Source organism: Mustela lutreola, chromosome 4 (assembly GCF_030435805.1).
Source record: "Mustela lutreola isolate mMusLut2 chromosome 4, mMusLut2.pri, whole genome shotgun sequence".
Classification (NCBI taxonomy): domain Eukaryota; kingdom Metazoa; phylum Chordata; class Mammalia; order Carnivora; family Mustelidae; genus Mustela; species Mustela lutreola.
In genome coordinates, this window is record NC_081293.1 from 11,495,103 (window position 1) to 11,514,264 (window position 19,162).

The 19,162-nt window shown below is 54.1% G+C and overlaps 1 protein-coding gene across 1 annotated transcript in view; it reads right to left on the reverse strand.

Annotated features, from left to right (window-relative positions):
- Positions 1 to 19,162, reverse strand: part of GRK5 (G protein-coupled receptor kinase 5) — a 209,569-nt gene that overhangs the window by 36,274 nt on the left and 154,133 nt on the right. The window contains exon 4 of the mRNA XM_059173046.1: positions 14,724 to 14,801. Within this exon, the coding sequence (XP_059029029.1) occupies positions 14,724 to 14,801 (78 nt within the window). The remainder of the gene's footprint in view (positions 1 to 14,723; positions 14,802 to 19,162) is intronic.

Genomic DNA, 19,162 nt, shown 5'->3' on the forward strand with positions numbered 1-19,162 from the left:
AAACCTTCCACGGCATGTGGAAAAGCCACTGCCGTGCACTCTGGGTCCGTCTGGGGCAGTTCCTCTCTCCCACCACGGCCAGGCAGCAGACATGATCCATGAGCCCCAAAGAAGAGCCGAACTGAAGGGCAAAGTCGGGGTTTTGTTTTCTTGGTCACCGGGAAAAATAAATCAGCCCAGACAGAAGCTTGTGAGCAGTGCCGTGGGCTGAGGCTGTCTCCACGCAAGATCTCATGTCTGTGCCCTCCCTCTCTCAGCCGAAACGCCCCCAGGTCCTCCCCGAGTGTCTGCGTGGTCAGCCTGACTCGTGGCCTGGGCGCCGTGCCAGATGCAGCCCCGCTGGGCAGAGATGCAAGGCTGGACAGGCAGCTGGTGGCCACAGGTCCTCGGGATAGAAGGCCAGAAATGGACTGTGAAGAAATCGTGCAGAAAGGGGCACGAGTAATGACGGTGCCTCTTTTGAGTTCTGAAGGAGCTTATCGCTTCCCCTCTGGGTGGGCACAGACTCCAGTCAGAAGCAAGTCACTGGAGCAGAGAAAGCTCAAGCTTCGGGGCTCTTTACCTGCAGTCCTGGGGGCTACAGAGAGCTCTAAGTCGGGGGTGGGGGAAGCATTCCTACAGCGGCACTTCTGGTAAACTGAGATCTCAGGTAAAAGGCCTGAATCTCCAAGGCTCTAGTCATTGGTTGGGATTTCTTTTCTCATTCTCAGGAAACACTTTTGTACTTCTCTACTCCTCCATTTTTTAAGAGGACGGTCTCCAGGTTATTTATGCTTCAAGCCCCCTCCAGACCTAGATCCTCTGTCTCCAACAGACAGCACGTCTCAGAGGGGTCTTCTCCAGAGGAACCCCCAGGGGCCCACCATCTGCCTGCCACCAAACTGTCAGGAGCCAGATCTTCACCTTTATCTTTCCATGACGAACAGCCAAAGACCCAGAGTCCGAGGAGCTCCTGGGGCTCCCTGGAGCTTCCTGCGGCAGGAGGAGAGGGTGCGGAAGCCAACACCCAGACACGGTGCTGGGAAGTAACCCGGCATGCTCTGCGAGGCCCACGATCCCATTGGGACACACATACACGTGACCACCCTGGCACTCTCCCGGTCTTTGGGCAACAACCACTGGCACCGCTGTGGAGATAGCTGGTCACCCCGCCAGGCTGGGAAGACTCTGCAGGGTCGGGAGTGGTCTTCGCAAGCAGAGCAGAGGCGGCGCAGATGTTGGACAGCCAGGAGCCTGATGCTTCTCCCGACGGGATCCAGGCTGCTTTAGTCCCTCGGCCACGCGGGCTCCCTGATGGTCCATTCTGTGCTCGTGGCAGGAGCTCCACCCAAGGACCTCATAGACCACCTTGCTTGGCCAAGGGCACGAAGGAGTTCAAGACCGGCGGGGACAAAGGGTGGCTGAGTGACGCAGCCTCTCACCCCCAGAAGCAGCCTCATCAGACAAGAGCGGCTTCGTGGCAGGGAGGAAGGTCTGACTCAGGCCCGAAGGAGGAAGGGGGTTTGGCTGAGCAACAAGGATGACCCTTCGTGTTTTTAGCTGCTGAGATTTGCATACTGAGAAGTATTCTGAGAAGCCCACGGCTCTCAGGGAATCAGTCTTTTCCTGACACTTTTCTGGACAAACTTAGGATGGCAGGGTCACCTGTGAGGACCCCAAACAGCAGTGTCACAGAGGTCACCAGCCGAGTGAGGGGCCCAGAGGCCAGGAAGTGCTTGGCTCCAGCCCTGTGCGATGGTGCCCCACTGACCTGGCCACCCCCAAGTCATAGGGCGTCACGTTTCCGGGGTCAGCAAAGTGGAGAAACACAGCCCGTGAGAAATAGCCACAACTCTTCAAGAAGGAAAAGCAGATTAGGGCCTAACGGGTCTTGACCCGTATTTCCTTTGCTATTCAAGTGGCTTTGCAGAAATCAGGAGGAAGGAGTTTTAGGGGTCGGAAAGAGAAAGGGACATTTTTAAACATTGGCAGAACTTAGCCAGGGGCCCAGAGCACTAGGCAATTTTAATGAGAAAGAAAGGAAAATACATGAGTGACCCTGACCCAGGCCTCGACTCTTTACGTCAAAAGCTAGAACCGATAATTAACAAAACAAAACGACGGGAGTGAGGGGCCAGCCAGGCTCTGTCAATTTGATAATCCCTGGCCATGACCTGTGGGCCCAAAGCACTGGATGGGAGATGACGTGCTGTTTACCCAGGCTGCCCTGGCTGCTGGGACCCTCAGGAGGGTGACTTTTTTCCTGGCACGTTGCTTGAATCCAGCCCTCTGTGCTCTGGGTGAGTGCGGCTGTGGGCAGGTAACTCGGAGTGGAGCTCTGGTCAGAAGGGGCCTGTTGCAGGACACTCACGGCCGGGAGTGTCCCTCATTCCTTGTGCGTGAGAGGCCACGGCACAGCAAGCCAACTTTCCATCTGCCAGAACACCCTCCCTCCTGTTCCTCGGCTTCCAAACCGGCTTGAAATTGTGTTGGAAATATCTTGGCCTTGGAAGATTTTTCTCCAGTGAAGATTTCATTCCATGGGGCTTGGGAATGAAGGAGGGGCAGGTCTCTCCAAAGATCCAGGGAATTGAACCGAAACCCCCCACCCCCTACCCCCCATGATGTCACTGTTCTGCCCAAGGCCCAATGAGGCCCCAGCATGGCTGCCCACCCAGGGTAGACCTGGGGGGGTGGGGTGGGGAGGGACGACGTCCTCAGGAAGCCTAAGGCTGATTTCTCTGTCTCCAGCCACTCTAAAGAGAGGAATGCTGAGCAGGAAATACTACACACACACACACACACACACACACACACAGAAATGGGGATCAGAGGCAGAGCTGGCTCCACCAGCATCAAAGAAGCGTCCCAGTTGCTGACCTGGAAGGTCAGGAGAAAGGAAAGGGACCCAGACGGGCATGCTGAGAGGAGCCCCTGCTGACACAGCAGCCTCAGGGATGTCAGAAGGAGCAGAAAAGAAGTCAGGCTGCGGGCGATGAGAATTTGTTTTCCAGGAAAGTCACGGAAGAGAATAAGTGTGTCTCTTCGAAGGACAATGACACAGTTCTTAAAAATGCCGTGCAGAGAGACTGTGACATGGGACCATGCAAATGACATGGTACGAAGTGGAAGCCGAGCCCCAGGTTGGCCCTGAGCAGGGCCAGCAGCCGGAAAGGGCCGGGAGGCGGCAGCCCGCGTGTACAACCTACAGACGGCAGCACCCTTGTCCTCCCAGACCTGCTTGTCCCTGCGGCACCTGGGAAGCTGATCCGAGCGGGGGGAGTTCTGTCTCTGGCTAACTTTAGAGAGGACAACGCAGTGGAGGAGACAGAGCACAGGCTCTGAATCAGACAGACTGGGCTTGTAGCTCAGCTTCACTCTCTTTCTGTACTTTTCCTTTTATTGTAAAATATTTGTAACATAAAAATTGCCATTTCAACAATTTTCAAGTGTACAGTTCACTGGTAATAAATATATTTATAATGACAACCATCACCACCATCTCTTTCCAAAATTTTCTCATCACCCTATTAAGCAGTAACACCCCATCTCTCCCTCCCAGGAGCCCCTGGTAAACCGTAGTCTACTTCTGTCTTCACAGATTTGCCTATGCTGACATTTCGTATCAGTGCAATTACACAATGTGTGGTCTTTTACGTTTGGCTTCTTTCACTTTGCATAATGTTTTCAGGGTTCACCCACGTGGCAGCCTGTGTCAGGATTTTGTTCTTATTTACGGATGAATAATATTCCATTGAGTGGACAGGCCACATTCTGTTTATCCGTTCATCTGTTGATGAGCACTGGGTTCCTTCAACCTTCCGGCAACTCTGGATAGGCTGCTGGGAATGTTGACATACATGCATCTGCTGGGGTCCCTGCTGTCACTTCTCCCAGCCTGGCCCCTCAACTGCTACGGACCTCTGCCAAGCATAGAAGGCCAAGTGTGTCTCCTACAAAGCATGCTCAGGAAGATGGAACAAGAGAGAGGTGTAGAACATAGAGCATATGGTAGGTGCTAAATTAACCTGACCCGCTCACACCTGCCCCATGAGAATCCACCCTTAGTAAAGGAAAGGGCTAACAAGATTCCCCTTCAAGGGTCTCCATTTAAAAAGCACAGGTGCTAAATGATGTAACTTTCAGCACCAGCAGCTTTTCTGCTTTGCCCGGATGCTCCAAATGTTGCAGCATTTAGACACAATAAACCCCCAAAATAAGAGCTTTGGGAGAACTGAAGACCAGTTGTAGGCCAAAGACAGTAGAAATCAGAAAACAAAGTCAGTTCCTTCTAGTGCCTTCTCTCCAAGCTTCCAGTATAGGGTTGTGGAAAGCCTGGAAAGGAACGGTCCTGCCTCCTCTCCCAAACCATGCAAACCTTGGAGGGGAGGGGTGCAGCCCCTCTCTGGGCCTCAGTTCCCTCACATAGGGAATGAGCAGTTGGGCTTCGCTCAGGTTTTAAAGCTGGGTTCCACCAAGCCACGAGTGTTCTTTAAAAGCCAGGATCTGGGGAGCAGGAGGGAGGCACAAGGGGGTCCAGCCTCCAGGCTGCTCAACCGTGGCTGGTCTCTGTGTCTGCATACTAGAAATATGGAGCTAAAGATATCCGCAAGGCCCTGGACTGGGCACCACAGCCTGAGGCTGCCCTGCGTGCCTGGGCCCACCCCAGGAGGTATCCTCTATCCCCTCAGGGTATATGGGAGGAATGATCCCCCAGGATGGGCTCTCGGCTCCTCTCCCAATGTACCAGGACTCCCAGAGGCTGAAACCTCTGTTCAGAAGGTGGCTTACGCAGCAGGGGACCTTCATGGGGAGAGGTGCTGTGCTGGGCACTGGGGCGAACTTGAAGGGACCGAGGAGCCCTCAGAGGCCCTTCTGTTCTCCAAGCAGTACTCTAGCTCCCTGGTGAGTGCTCCTGGGTCATTAGGAAACCCTCAATCAAAAAGAGACTTAGGGGACGCCTGGGTGGCTCAGTTGGTTGGACGACTGCCTTCGGCTCAGGTCATGATCCTGGATTCCTGGGATCGAGTCCCGCATCAGGCTCCCAGCTCCATGGGGAGTCTGCTTCTCTCTCTGACCTTCTCCTCGCTCATGCTCTCTCTCACTGTCTCTCTCTCAAATAAATAAATAAAATATTAAAAAAAAAAAAAAAAAAAAAAAAAAGAGACTTAGGCAGATTCCAAGGCAGGGAGCCAGGTTAGGTCATCTTAAGAGAACAGGATGGGGTAGGGTCAAGAGCCCAGATGGAAGTCCCAGCTTCCCCATCCCAGCTATGTGACCTTAAGTGAGTTACTTAACCTCTCTGTGTCCATCTCTTCATTTTTAAAATGGAGACAACAACCCATGGGGTAGATATGAGGCCAAAGTGAGTCATTTAGAGCCCTCAGAATCCTGTCTGGCACACAGTAAGAACTGCTTCTGGGACCGCAGGGGTGTCTCAGACGGCAACCGGGCCAACCTCCTCACTCTCCAGATGGAAACTGAGGCCTAGGGAGACCAGGCATCTGCCTGTGAGGGGAAGGAGAATAGGCAGGCTTTGGGGCTCAGGCCTGGCTTCAATTCCCCACTCAGCCCAAGCTTGGTGTCCTTGGGCAATTACTTAACCCCCCTGAGCCCTTGCTTCTCATCCGTTCAGACAACCGCCACAAGGACCGAGTGAAACAGGGAACACGAAGTTCCAGGCATGCAGCAGTTGCTCAATAGATGCTAGCTCCCTTCTGTCTTGCCCTAGTATAGCTAGTAAGCACAACTGTGCCTTTATTTGTTTTGCATTCTGCTTCTCTGCTGCTCCCAAAAATGGAAGAGGAAGATGTCCAGCCTCCCCTTCCCCACTGCTGCTTGAGAAAACTCAGGAAGTTCCTCTCTTAAGTTTTCTTTTCAGTCCTCTTCCACGGAGTCATTTGGCAGGGCTGTGGCGAAGTGGGAGAAGCCAGGGTGCGGGCCCGGCTGCCCCCTCCCAGCCCTGCTGCCTGCAGGAATCCTGCCTTGCCAGATCCTGCAAGGAGAGGCCCAAGTGCAGTCAAATGCTCTACCACTGAGCTATACCCCCAAGAGAAGCCCAAGTGAAGGCGACCTCCATGCTCACTGGATTCACTGACAACAGGATGGAGATGCTCTTCTAGGCATCTTCTGGGAGACAGAGGAGGGCGAAGCAAGCTAGAGATGAAATGTGGGTCCAGGGCCAGCGTCTGGAAGCCCAAACCCCATGGAAGATGGGGCAGGCCCTGGGAAGGGAGTGATCTGTCCCAACCACCCATATCCCATGCCCCGGGTTGCCGTGGAGACCGAGGAGTGGTTAGCCATTGGCAGACTCTCTAGGCCAGTTCCCAGCCGGTCCACAGAACCCAGGCAGGGAGATGAGGAATGAGCCTGACTCCTGGTCTGGTGCTCCTGGCTCCAGGCTACGCTCTCTCCAGCAACAAGCCAATGTTTGTAAAGTGCATCACAGTTGGGAGGTAGTTAGCCCAGCATTTTCCGAAGATGATGGGATGGTCATGGGGGGTGCAGGGACACAGTTTAATGACACTGAATCACTCAGTGAAAAAGGTATTCCCTGTTCAGTTCTCCTCTGAGCCTCCTGTCATCAAGAAGAAAGCCTCAGTGTGGGGCACCGTCTTGTTAACACATCTCCAGTACTCACTTAGTCTCTTCCAAACAAAGAGAAAGGTGGCTTTAGGCTCAGAGCCTTAAGCAGGCAAAAGAGGCTCCGGGAGGACTTAACGCCAAGACTTAACTAGCTCAGACTCCTAATCGGCTGCCGGGGCCGGGAAGGGGGAGGTGCCGGTGAAGTGAGCAGGGGGCTGGGGGCCGGAGAAAGAGGAACTTGGAATAATTATTATTTCCTTTCATTCAAGCTCTTTACTTTTTACAAGGTGGATGTTTTCCGGAGAGCCACACCAGCACTAGGAATAGATTTCTTTTGTGCAAAAACTCAGGCTGATGGGTAGCTTCCCCTTAACAAGAACAAACTTCCCTGCCTTACCCTATCATTGTTTACAGAAGCAAAGAGGCCTGTGTCTGTGTGGGGCCCAGAGAACAACATCCTGCCAGCAGACCTCCAGCAAGAAATGCCCTCCAAAAGCTGCCTGCCCCCGGCCTTTGCCAGCAGAGGCTGCCAAGCCGGTTCAAGTCAGAAGTCTGCCCTGACCTACCACCGCACCTTAGGTGTCCCTGCCCCCTTCAACAGGACCCTCCATCAGGTCTGAGCAGCCCCTGGAGTCTGCTGATAATATATTAAAACTGGGAGCTACCCACCAGGTCTCAGTGCCTGGGGTGGTGCAGCTCGAAGACAGAGACTCGGCACCACTGCTCATGGACCCAGTGAACACAGGTCCACGATGGGCTACAAACCACACTGCCAAAGCAGGATATGCAGGGCCTCACCTGAAGCCCTGCCTCCACGATTTGAAACCAGCCTCTTCCCTTCCCAGACCTTAGTTGCCTGATCTGTAAAATGGGTACACTAACGCCCAGCTTGGAGAGTTGCTACGGAAAATGAAAGAGCAGATCAGTATGATGTCACTGCAGTGTTGGACATAGATGGCCTAAAGGACAGGATATTGTTATGTCAACCGGAAAGACTGGAATAATTGGGAAGGACCAGGCCTGGCCCTGCTTTTCCCAACAGGCAAGGGGGCTTGGATTCTCCAGAGGAAGACAGATCCATGGGCCTAAAATGTGCTACTATTTGTTTACTTTGTCCCTATATGCACTCTGTTCCCCCAAACCCTGAGGCCTTCTGACAAGGGACGATAAGACAAAATGAAAGCAAGTCATTTAAAAAGAAGTACTGAAAATGAATCTGAATCTTATAAAAATTAAAAACCATTGTGCTTCAAAGGACACCATCACAAAAGTAAAAGGACAGCTCACAGAATGGGAGAAATATTTGCAAATCATGTATCTGATGGAAGAGTTATATGCAGAACGTACAAAGAAGGGTTCGGATTCGGCATTAAGAAGATGAACAGCCTAATTTAAAAATGAGCAAAGGATCTGAATAGACATTTCTCCAAAGACGATCTAGAAATGGCCAGTAAGGACGTGAAAAGACGCTGAGCGCCATGAGCCATTAGGAAAATGCAGATCAAAACCATGATGAGATACCACTTCACGCCCTCAAACATGAACACAATAAAGAAGACCGAAAATGCCAAGTGCTGGTGAGGATGCAGAGAACTGGGAAGCTTGGGCACCGCTAATGGGAACAGAGAATGGTGTGGCCCCTTCAAAAGCAGTGTGGCAGGTCTTCAGAGGACTGAACACCGAGTTAGTTATGACCCAGCTACTCCACTCCCAAGGGAGATGAAAACCTACATCCAGGTAGAAACTTGTACATGAATGTTCACAGCGGTATTATTCATTCTAGCCTAAAAGTGGAAACAATCCAAGTGTCCATCAACTGATGACAAGATTCGTAACAGTGTAACAGTAGGGTCTATCCATACAGCGGGATATCATCTCACCAGAAAAGACTGAAGTACACACATGTGTTACAACACGGATACACCCTGGAAACATTATGTTCAGTGGAAGAAGATACAAAAGGCCACCCAGTGTATGATTCCATGTAGACGAGATGTCCAGAACAGGCAAATCCACGGAGACAGGAAGCAGATTAGTGGGTGCCTGGAGCTGGGAGGCATGGAAATAGGGAGTGACTGCTAATGAGTAGAGAGTTGCTATTGGGGCTCATAAAGCATCCTGGAAGCAGACAGTGGTGGTGGTTGTACAACTCTGCATATTTTAGGCCAACTGAACAATATACCTCAAAAGGATGGATGGATTTTATGGTAGGCAAATGAATGGTATCTCTATAATATTAATATTTTAAAGTCCAAAGTGATGGATGATATATCACACTGCTTTTTATTATCACCTATTATTATTTATTACTGTAATTAAAAATACTGCCCAGCCCACCCCAGCTCAGAGCAAGCCTGCCCCCTCCCCACCCCACACGCAGCCCCAAACACCTATATCACCCCTGGTCTGGGTACCTGGAAGGTGAACTGCCCAGATCGCCACAGAGCCCAGCATTCAGATCTGATCCCACCGAGGGGCCTCACACCTTTGAATATTTCTAGGGCATGGCTGTCTCACCAGCACCAGAGGACTAGCCTGTCATACAATATTTTCGGTTTGGGGTTTGGGGGGGCTGAGAAGGCAGGCAGGAAGCTGTACACGCCGTACGCCGCCCCGAATCCTTCAGCCTCCCTTGCTTGACCAGGACCTCCAACAAGGCAATTAATGCTCATGCCCTTCCTGCACTCCCCTCCTCCCCTTTGGCAGTGACCACAAGGCAACATCTTCAAGATGATGGGGCCGGAAAAGTAGCCAGGACCCCTGGTCTTCACCCACGAGAGTTGAAGACCCGATCAGACTGTGCGTAAGAAAGACAGAATCTCTGCTGTGGGATGCCCCTGGGATTTGGGGGTTGTTTCTTGTGGCAGCTAGGATTAATCATCCTGACGAATGAGCCGCCTTCTAATGAGCCTGGGCTCTCTGGCCAGCCTCTGTGGCTGGGGGCCCTCCAGACCCCTCCTTGGCCTCTCTCAACTCCACAGCTGGAGTTCATGTCGGAAGGATTTCCTCATTCAACAGCCTAATTTTGAAAGCACAGAGAGGAGGGGAAAGTCAGATGCTAGCCACCACCGAGTATCTCACACGGACCAGCTCCTAAGTTCTGTACTTGCTGGTGTATCTGTGACCCTTACAGCCACCCCGCCCACTTGACAGACGAACCGCCCGAGGCACTGGAAGGCTAATTAACTTTCCCAAGGCCGTGCAGCTAAAGCAAACCAAGTCTGGCTTCCAACCCAGGTCTACCTCGTTCTAAAATGCCTTCTCAAAGCGCTCTGCTGCCTCCGTGTTAGAGCCCCAACACTTCTGGTGCGCTCCAAAGCCCGCCCAGGACTGGTGTCTCTAACAGAGCGAAGCTGGCCACGTTTGGGCAACTGATGCAAAATCTGGGCAGTGTCCAAGGAGTGGGCTTTGCCCCCTAGGAAGGAAGCTTCTCACCAGGGCTGGAAGAGCCTCATCACACAGGGAATGAGAACTCAGCTCCCGGCATAAAGCTCTGGCTTCAAGCAGGGACTTTCCAGCCAGACTCTCAGCAAACACACCGTGTCAGACACCGGGGAACACAGGCCAGCCAAGTGGCAGCTCCCCAGGAAAAGACATGAGGCAGGCAAGGTGAGGGGCCCACAGAAGAAAGCTTCCCAGCGCCCCCTCACTGTCTCATTCAAACCAGCTCACGAGGACCTTGAGAGCTTGTTTGGAGGTTCTAGCAGGGGAGCGCAGCTACTCGTATACCCTTGACCGAAGAACGGTCCTCTCCTCTATCGGGGAAGGTCGTCCTCTTCGACTGAGCGCACAGCTTCGGGAGGGACTCCATGGCTCAGTTGGTTAAGCAGCTGCCTTTGGCTCAGGTCATGATCCCAGCGTCCTGGGATCGAGTCCCACATCGGGCTCCTTGCTCGGCAGGGAGCCTGCTTCTCCCTCTGCCTCTGCCTGCCATTCTGTCTGCCTGTGCTTGCTCCCCCCCCCCCCCCCCGCTCTCTCTGATAAATAAATAAAATCTTTAAAAAAAAAAAAAAAAAACCAGCTCACGAGGATTGAGAGCCAGGAGTCCGGCACGGCGCCAGAGCAGGGGACCCCCGCAGAGAGCCATGCCGTCACCTCTGCCCCGTGAGCTAATAAGCCGGCCACCTGTAGCCATGACCTTCATCCTCTGCACGCTCTCTGTCTCTCTCGGGTGTGGGGGCAGGGCAGCCACTCAGGAGCTCGAGAGGAAAACCAGGGAGTCACCTAGGACTCCTTCCGCCCATTCTCCTTCATGCCCTACACCGGCCGTCCCCTAGGAGTTCCCTCTTCCTAACCTTTCTGCGGACCCTTGTGCCACCATATCCCTAGGGTGGTGTGGCCCCCAACATGGGATACGGACACTCCCACAGTGCCTGCAGCAGCTCCCTAGATGGTCTTCTGGCGCCAAGAATCCTTTTTCAGGGACCGTCCTGCGCATCGTAAGGCACTCATCAGCACCCAGGCCCTGCCCATCCAAGGCCGAGCACACGCTCCCAACCATGCTGGTCAAGGCCATCTCTGGACGCTGCCGGCTGTCTCCCGGCGAGGCAGGACAACCCCAGCTGAGAAGCACTGCTCTGTACCTTTGCCATGAAGGGCCCTTCTTTCCTCTCATTCCTGTCTGGCCTTCTCCTCACCACATTAACCTCTGATTCAGCGGCAGCACCTCCCAGAAGCCTCCCTGGCTCCCTCAGGCTGATGGAGGGCAGCTTCCCTGCGCACACTGCTGTCCCTGCTCCGGTCACACAGCGGTGCACTGACCCACGGATGTACCATCACCCCATCTGCAAGGCGGGCTCCTCGGAATCCCCGCGAGGGCACAGGAGCACTGGCCGCGGGTTCCTGGGTAAGCACAACAGGGTAGCGCGCAGAGATCCCCCCAGTAGCTGCAGTAGCATCTGACCAGACACAAGAGGCTGCGTGCAGCTGCAGGCTGCTGGCTGAGGTACACAGAAGGGAAAACAACAGAGCAGGGTCTAGGTGAAGGGCCTTGCAGGAACAGCCTGAACAAAGGCTACACGGTGTGCTCTGCAAGATGAGGCTGGGAATGACGTGGCCAGAGCCCAGGGTGGGGCTTGAGGGAGAGGTATCAGGAGAAAGGATTTTGAAGCAGAAGGCAACCGGGTCCTGAAGACCTTCAGAGGTCTTCTGCAGCCACAGAGGTATCCAGCAGGATGTAAAATATAAGGGGGAAAGATTTTATGGTCAAACAAGTTTGGGAAATTCTTTGTCTGCAAACAGCTTTCTCTACTGCAGGACTTCTCAGAGCCTTCAGTAAGCTCACATGCCAGATGAATCTTTACAAGCAGAAGATGTAGCACTGTAGCACGTCGTGCCGCCCACACGGAACTGACTACAGAGCCTCTCAAATGATCAGCATCCTTCAGCCTGCCCTTCGGAAATGCTGTTTGGAGCTGAGACACAGGAGCTGCGACGTGAATAAGAGCTCAAGGTAAGGACAATCTGGGTTTGGGGACAACGCTCTGGGAGTTCTTCAAAGACCTCAAAGCCAACACTGGGGCCTCAGCCACTAGCTCGAACCTCTCCCAGCCCCGGAGCGGCTGCAGCACTAAGAGGTAAAAACAGCTCTGGAGCGATTGTCTACAGGAAGGACTGGGAGGCAGTGCGAAATTTATTGTAGGAAAACAGTCACCCCACGGGACTGCTTCGACCACCTCCCCCAGGCCCCTGGGCCACAACATATGGTGTGGTTTAAATTTTTTAAATTGAGGAGTACTTAAGGAAAAAATGTTGGCAGGCTTGGAGGCACTTGTAAAACCGTCTGAGGTGATGAAGAGTCTGGGCCGCATCCCCCCAGGAGATGGAGGCAGTGCTGAGCAGGGGCAGGGAGGCCCGGAGAGCCCCGGAGAGCTGGACGGGGGTCGCCAGGTTTCTGGGTGAGGCTGGCCAGGCAGGGAGACAGTGGAACAGCCCCCTGCAGCGGCCCCTGGATGGGCCGAAGGCGCCAACAAGGCTGGACAAAGGAACCACGTCATCCTTACTGTGGACCACAGCCGGGCCGGGGGCAGCAGGAAGGCAGTGAGGGACCAGGTGTGGGAATCAGGGCACCACGAGGTTAGGGCAGGGGAGGCTCAAGTCCTGGCTGCAGAACTTGGGACAGTGACAGCCCCTCTGGAGCGGGCCAGCCGGTGTGCCCAGGGCAGCTCCTGGCCCTGACCAGCATCTGGGGCTTTTCTGAAATGTGCAGAAGGACTGGGACTGCTTACCCCTCATGTGCAGAGAAGGGTACGCTTACAAAGGAAGTAGAAGCAGAGAGACACCAAGGGGAAGCAGTGTGAGAACAAGTTGGGGGGGGTCGCTTGGGGGGAATGGGAAGAAGTGACAGGCGACCTCTCTGGGTGCGAGGCTGAACAGGCAGCCCTGAGACGGCCCTGGCCGCCTGCAGATGCTGGACATGAGCACACCTGCTCCAGAAGAGACCCGGTGTGGCATGGGAGACTCCAGGGTAGGGGGACCCCAGATGCTCAGGGCCCCCTCGGCCTCCATAACTCCCGAGGGGGCAGCGAGGGTGTGGGGGGAACCAGACCTACCGAGGACCCCTGGGACCCTTGCTGAAAACATCAAGGTGGGAGTTACAGGCCTCAAGGGATTTCCATGCTACGTCAATAAAACATACAAATCTGTAGAGATGGTCTGTATGTGCAGGGGAGAGGAGGCCTGATTTTAAACTCTGAAGGAGTTACCATGAGTGTAAAGGCATTAGGTCACCCTGGATGCCCTTGCTAGGGGGTCATGCGCTGTCAGAAACCCCCTGACCCAGATTCCTTGTGTCCACAACCCTGTCTCCGAGCAGTGGTGGCAGACCTCTGTGACTGCATTCTGCCTCAGTGCCACTGTGAAGGGACCCAGCTAGGTGACAGCACCCCCAAGAAGGCAGACTGGCAGAGCAGGGGCTGCCTTTTATCCCAGGACTCAATGTCACGTCCAGGGGGTCTCTACACCCTGTTGGCAACACCTCTCTCTCTGACCAAAGCGTCTCTCATCTTCCTCATTGTTTGGTTCTTATCTTGGGACTCACTTGTCATTCCCTCAGTGTAGGCTTGGAGAGAATGGAGTTTGTGAAGTCTGTTTGCAGGGACCCAGTGACATTATCTTGTCAAGCCTCCCCCCATTTTATAGCAGAGAACACTGAGGCCCAGGGAGATGAAGACCAAGGTCATGTGGTAAATTAGGGGTGAAGCCATTTCCTGACCCACATGCCTATGTGTTGCCGCCCCCTGCCACACTCTGTGAGGACGGACCGACAGGATCCTGTCACAGTGGCTGTGGTAGCCCCAGTTCCCTGGCAGCCTGGGACAGAGGGTGTACCCCGATGCTGGGTAAGGACAGAGCCACCGCTGGTTCACAGGGGTCCAGGACACACCTGGATGCAGGTCACATCTCAGGATCCTAAGGCCTCTAGGAGATAGGTCTGGCGGGGAGGACCACTTTTAAGAAACAGAAACTGAGGCCCAGGGAGGGAACATGACTCAATTGTATGGGTAGAAAAGCTGGAACTAGAACCCCAGGCTCCCGAGGCCAAGTTGTGAACTGGAGGGAGACCATGTTTGTCTGTCAGGTTGGAGATGAGGAGGAACAGGCTCCAGGGAAGCAAGGTCTCCAGGCCCCGGGGGGTGGCGCTCACTCTCTGCCTTCAGCACTGGGGGGGGTGTGCCCCTGAAGTCGGGTCCTGGAGGCCCTTGCCCTTCAGGAGACTGCAGAACGTGCTCCCGGTACTCTGCATTCTCTGTGTATCAACCACTGCTGCCCCCGCCAGCACAGCCTCAGCCACTTCCTCTCCCTCTTGATCACCCCCAGACCCTGACGCTCTGCACCAAACCGCCCCTGCTATGCCGTTTCTTTCGGCCAGGCCGCCCCGGTCCAGCTACAGACACTTGGGTGTGAGCCATGGGCAGCGTCAGGGTCCTGGAGGGCCTGGGCCCCAGCAAGCAGGCCTCCCTGCCTCACCCTGGGTGCGGCCTGGCCCACCTGCCTTGGCCTTGCCCGTCCCGGGCACTCTCTGATGGAGGATGAGAACGCTGGATCCCTGGAAACCAAGAGCAGCCTCTAGCTGGGGGCTTTGCAGCTCCCCATACGGCCTGGCCGGGATCTGGGGCCCATATTCCTCCTACTGTGGGGTTTGGGTGGTGGCCTCTTACCTTTGGAGTGAGGTACTTGGTCATAACTTCCTTCCCTTTTTCCCCCAGTTTTTCATCTGGAGTAACTTCATATTCTGCCTGAAACAGAAGAAGGAGAAGAACAATAACAGATCTGCTCCTGGGCTGCTTCTAGTTACACAAGCTTCATGGCCCCTGGAGAGGACACCATGGAAGTCAAGTGACCACCCCCTCCCCCACAGAGCAGGAAGCTGAGGCCCAGACTGGGGAGAAGACCTGGCCAAGGAGCCCCAACGTTCAAGGCCAGCCTATTCCGCACCATCCGCGGGCACGTGCTCGTTAGCACAGGCGCTCTCCTCTCGGGCTGCCCGTGAGGCTCACTGAAGCAAACACCGGTGCTCGGGCCCCACCCCAACCACCCACCCCACAGACTCTGACCCTCTGGCCAGGAGGGCAGGGCTCTGGGCAGCTGGGTTGAGAACCACTGACTCCGATAAATCACAGGAAGCCACTGGAAAATAACAAGCCACCAAACTACAAGGTCCCTGAGAGGCTGCCTCGGGTCACTCAGACCTCACGGCTTCATGACCTTAGATGATTTCCTTCACCGCCATGAAGCAAGGACTGAAGAAGGCCCCGCTACAGGGCAACTGTGCAGACAGAGTGTGACCGCGCTCTCAGCCCGGAGACAGGCACACAGTAACTCGATGAACAGTTGCCTGATTATCACCGTTGTCACTATCGTGCCTTGTAAGACAAAACGCTATTAAGGATGCCTCACCTTTTGCAGCTTTTCAGCTTATAGAAAGAACATACAGAAATTTTTCAGATGTTCAGAGGGTGCACACACACACAGAGGGAGAGGGAGAGGCAGACGTCCCGCTGAGCAGGGAGCCCAAGGCGGGGCTTGATCCAGGACCCTGGGATCACGACCTGAGCCAAAGACAGACTCTTAACCGACTGAGCCACCCAGGTGCCCCTTTTCAGATGTTCTTATCTGAACCTCAAAAAAGCACAGGCAATGATTCGGGAGGGTCGGATCTCCCACTACACCCCTCCGTCTGCATATGACGAGCAGGGGGCTCAGCAGACTTGGCCAGAGTCACGCAGAGGAAAAGCCGGGCTGAGGCTTCCATCTCCAAACTGGAGCTCTTTCTCAACAACTCCAAGGAACTTAGGACTCCAGATCACTGGCCAAGTGGGCGGGACCTCCAGAAGACAAACCTTTTTATTTCCTTTGACCTCAAGAGGGGCTCCTTCACTCACATCTGACGTACTTGCCAAGAGGATAAAAGGCCTCAAGTTAGCAAGAAGCCTGGGTAAGCCTGCCTTTCTCATTTAGACAAGAGAACTAATTGCAAATTGTTTATAACCATTTCAAAATCCACCACCCAAGGATTTGTCAACCTCGGTCCAAAAATGTAGCTATTTCAAAAGAGAGAGGAAATGACATCAACACAGGCTGAAACATCGTGGAGGTAGGTGCCCGGCCCTCCGGACCCAGTTCACGGCAACCCCACAACCCACTGTCTAGGGCCCAATCTCCCCCAGGCCAGTCCAGAAGCCCCTCCAGGAAGGAAGCAAGGCAGCACATGGAGCGCCCGCGGCTGCAGTCAGGCACTTTTCCATCCAACAGCAGTGAGTTTTCCTGTGTTACCATTGCTCTTCTAATAGAGAATCAAGACTCAGTGATATTTCTCCAAAGAAAAATGTTAATGCTTCAGTCATTTGGATCACAGGGCTATGGGACAGTCATTCTGGAAAGAATCCAACCCCCTCAACTTACAGAACTGGACACCAAGGCTCAGAGAAGCCAAGACTGGGCCCAATACCACACAGCTGGTGGTGGCAGAGCCAGGAGAGGAGCACAAGCCTCCTGACTTCCACGGGCCACTGGCCTCAGTGCGTCGCCCGCCTCAGTGCCTCCACACCAATACGACTAGCCTTGTGGGGCTCATCGTTTCTTGCTGAATTGATTTGATTGATGATTTCCTGAGACTATTTATGGGGAGAAGGTGGCTCTTTCGCTTGAGTTTTTCCTGTTATTTTTTTCCCCGCTGCTCACCGACAATCCTCCCAAACTAACACACACGTGTGCACACCCGACACAGTATGGAGCCTCACCCTCAAGGTAGGTATTATTATTCCCAATTAACAGATAAAGAAACTAAGGCTCCGAGAGCACAAATAACCAGTTCAAATGCAGCCAAGTGAGCACGTGAGCGGGCTGGAAGCTATGTCTCCAGAGGGGCTCAGACTTCTACAGCACGACTGACCACTCTTTTTCTAGGGTGAGGAGAGAAGCACCTAGTGTCCTGCCACTCTGGAAACCCGCCTAGTGGTCTGGCACCATGGGAATCTACCCAGACTGCTTTGCAGGACCCAGACCCCGGGCAAATGGCCGACCACCTTTTGGGGTAACTCGATCCCATGCAGAACCCTGGATTTGCACTGTCCCAAAATACATCTGTGAAGGCGGCTCTATTTAACCAAATGGAGGCTTGAAGCTCATTAATCAGCCTCAATAACCAGCTGAAAATATTATTGCTCTGGGTACTAAAACCCACGTTAAAAAAATAACATCACTTTCAGGTCAGCTGCCTCCCAGCAGAGGCCCGGCTGGGCGGCTGGGCGCCACGGTTCCACAGGGAGGCAGCCGGGAGCACGCGGGGACAGGCATCCCCAGCCCAGGATCAAAAGGCCTTTCTTTGAGAGTCCATGTCAGGTCACCACCACTTGAAGAGCATTTGTGTTGGGAGGCAGAAAACCAACAGAAGGCTTCCAGCTGGGCTTTCCACACTGATTAAGTCACCTGGAGAGTGACAGGCCATGTCTCCACAGTGACCCCCGAGAGGCCTCCTATGGAGAGAAGGTGCCACGGTGCTTCAGTTGGGTGGGCAGAGCTCAGGCAGATCACGCCACCCGAGGCAGGGGACCACCCGGGGAACCCAGTGCTAGGGGAATACCCTTGCTCAGGTAGTGGGCAAAAGCTGCTGAAATCAGCTGTGACCAGAAAACATAAGCAGCAAACAAGAGGTTGGGCCAATAGCCCAGGATTTTACAATCAGCGTTGGGGAATGGCAGCAGGACAAAGACTTCAATGGAAAGAGAGAAAACCACACGCGAGGAATGCCCCCACGGCCTCCATCAGTAAGGGAGTTCTCTCCAACTCGTCCGCCAACAGAGGGGACATGTGCCGTCCTCTCTGCTTTAAGGCCTATTTGAAACCTCGGAGCTCAGCCCTAACAGCCAGAGCACCAACGGCCACCTACGCTAATCCACTCAGAGGATCCCTCTCCTTCCCAGATACAGCCAGGCCGAGTCGCCCATTTCATGAGCCTCGCCTCCGACTGTGATTTACGCCAAATGCAGAAATGGCCTTTGGAGAGGAGATGCTGTTACAACACAAAGAGCAAAATGCTACATTGAGTTTAAGGCAAAACGAATTATTTCTAGACCTCTGCCTGTCAAAGACTATAAACACTGGTGTACATCCTAGTTTACAAACCTAGTATTTCACCCTCTTGGTCTGCTCTAATTTCATCATCAATCTCAGAAAGCGCCGGTGAAAATATGTCCTCTCTATTAAAACACACTTCTCTCCAATGATTGTTAAAAACACGAAGACCACAGAAAGTGAAAGGGGACCTGCCACGTTTTCGAAGCAGCCCCCGTTGGGCAGAGCAGAGTTATAGCTGGATTCCTCTCGGCCTCTGACTCACTCCAGATGCCACCTCCTCCTCCCGGGAGACCTTCTCCGGCCCTGACAAGAAGATGAAGTCAGAGATGCTATGAGGTCTTGCCACCTCCGGCTTCTGTAATTACCGAATGTGGTCAGCTTTTCCAAAGTCCTCGCGGCAGGGACAAGTGACGCGCTTGGCTGGCAGTGCTGCTCAGCATGGCCCTTTCTGGAGAAACACCCAGCTCCACCCACACCGGCCTCAGCGCCTTGCCTGTGCTGCCCCTGCAGGCTGGAGGTCTCTGTCTGCCCCTCTGGAGTCACTCTCTACCCGGGTGTGGGGCAGGCGAGAATCAGGATGGGCAATTACCCCCTGCCACCTGGGCATCACGGTTCCCTGCCCCCTCTTCTGAAGACCCAGCTTGCGTATGCTGACCTGCGTCAGTCCCTCCCCTTGTCCCTGCGGACGCAGAGGCAGGAAAGGCTCCCACTTACTGCGTCAGTGCTACTGACTTCCCCATCCTGCTAAGCACTCCATCAACAGCCCTGCACTCGTTCGTGGGCAGGCTGTCCATCTCCTGTCAGGACTGAGCAATCCTTCAGATGGCTGGGCCCGGGCCTTGCCCCCTCTCTGCTCCCCAGCTAGAATGAAGCAGCACTGCAGGGGGTGGCGCATCGCCCAGGAGTCCCAGGACCGGGTGAGTCTAGTCAGTCCCAAAGCTTGTATCTACCTTGGCAGACTATTCTGCGGTCTCTAGCTGGCATGAGGCGCCTGCATCAGGAACAGAGTCCCTGGCCCCCC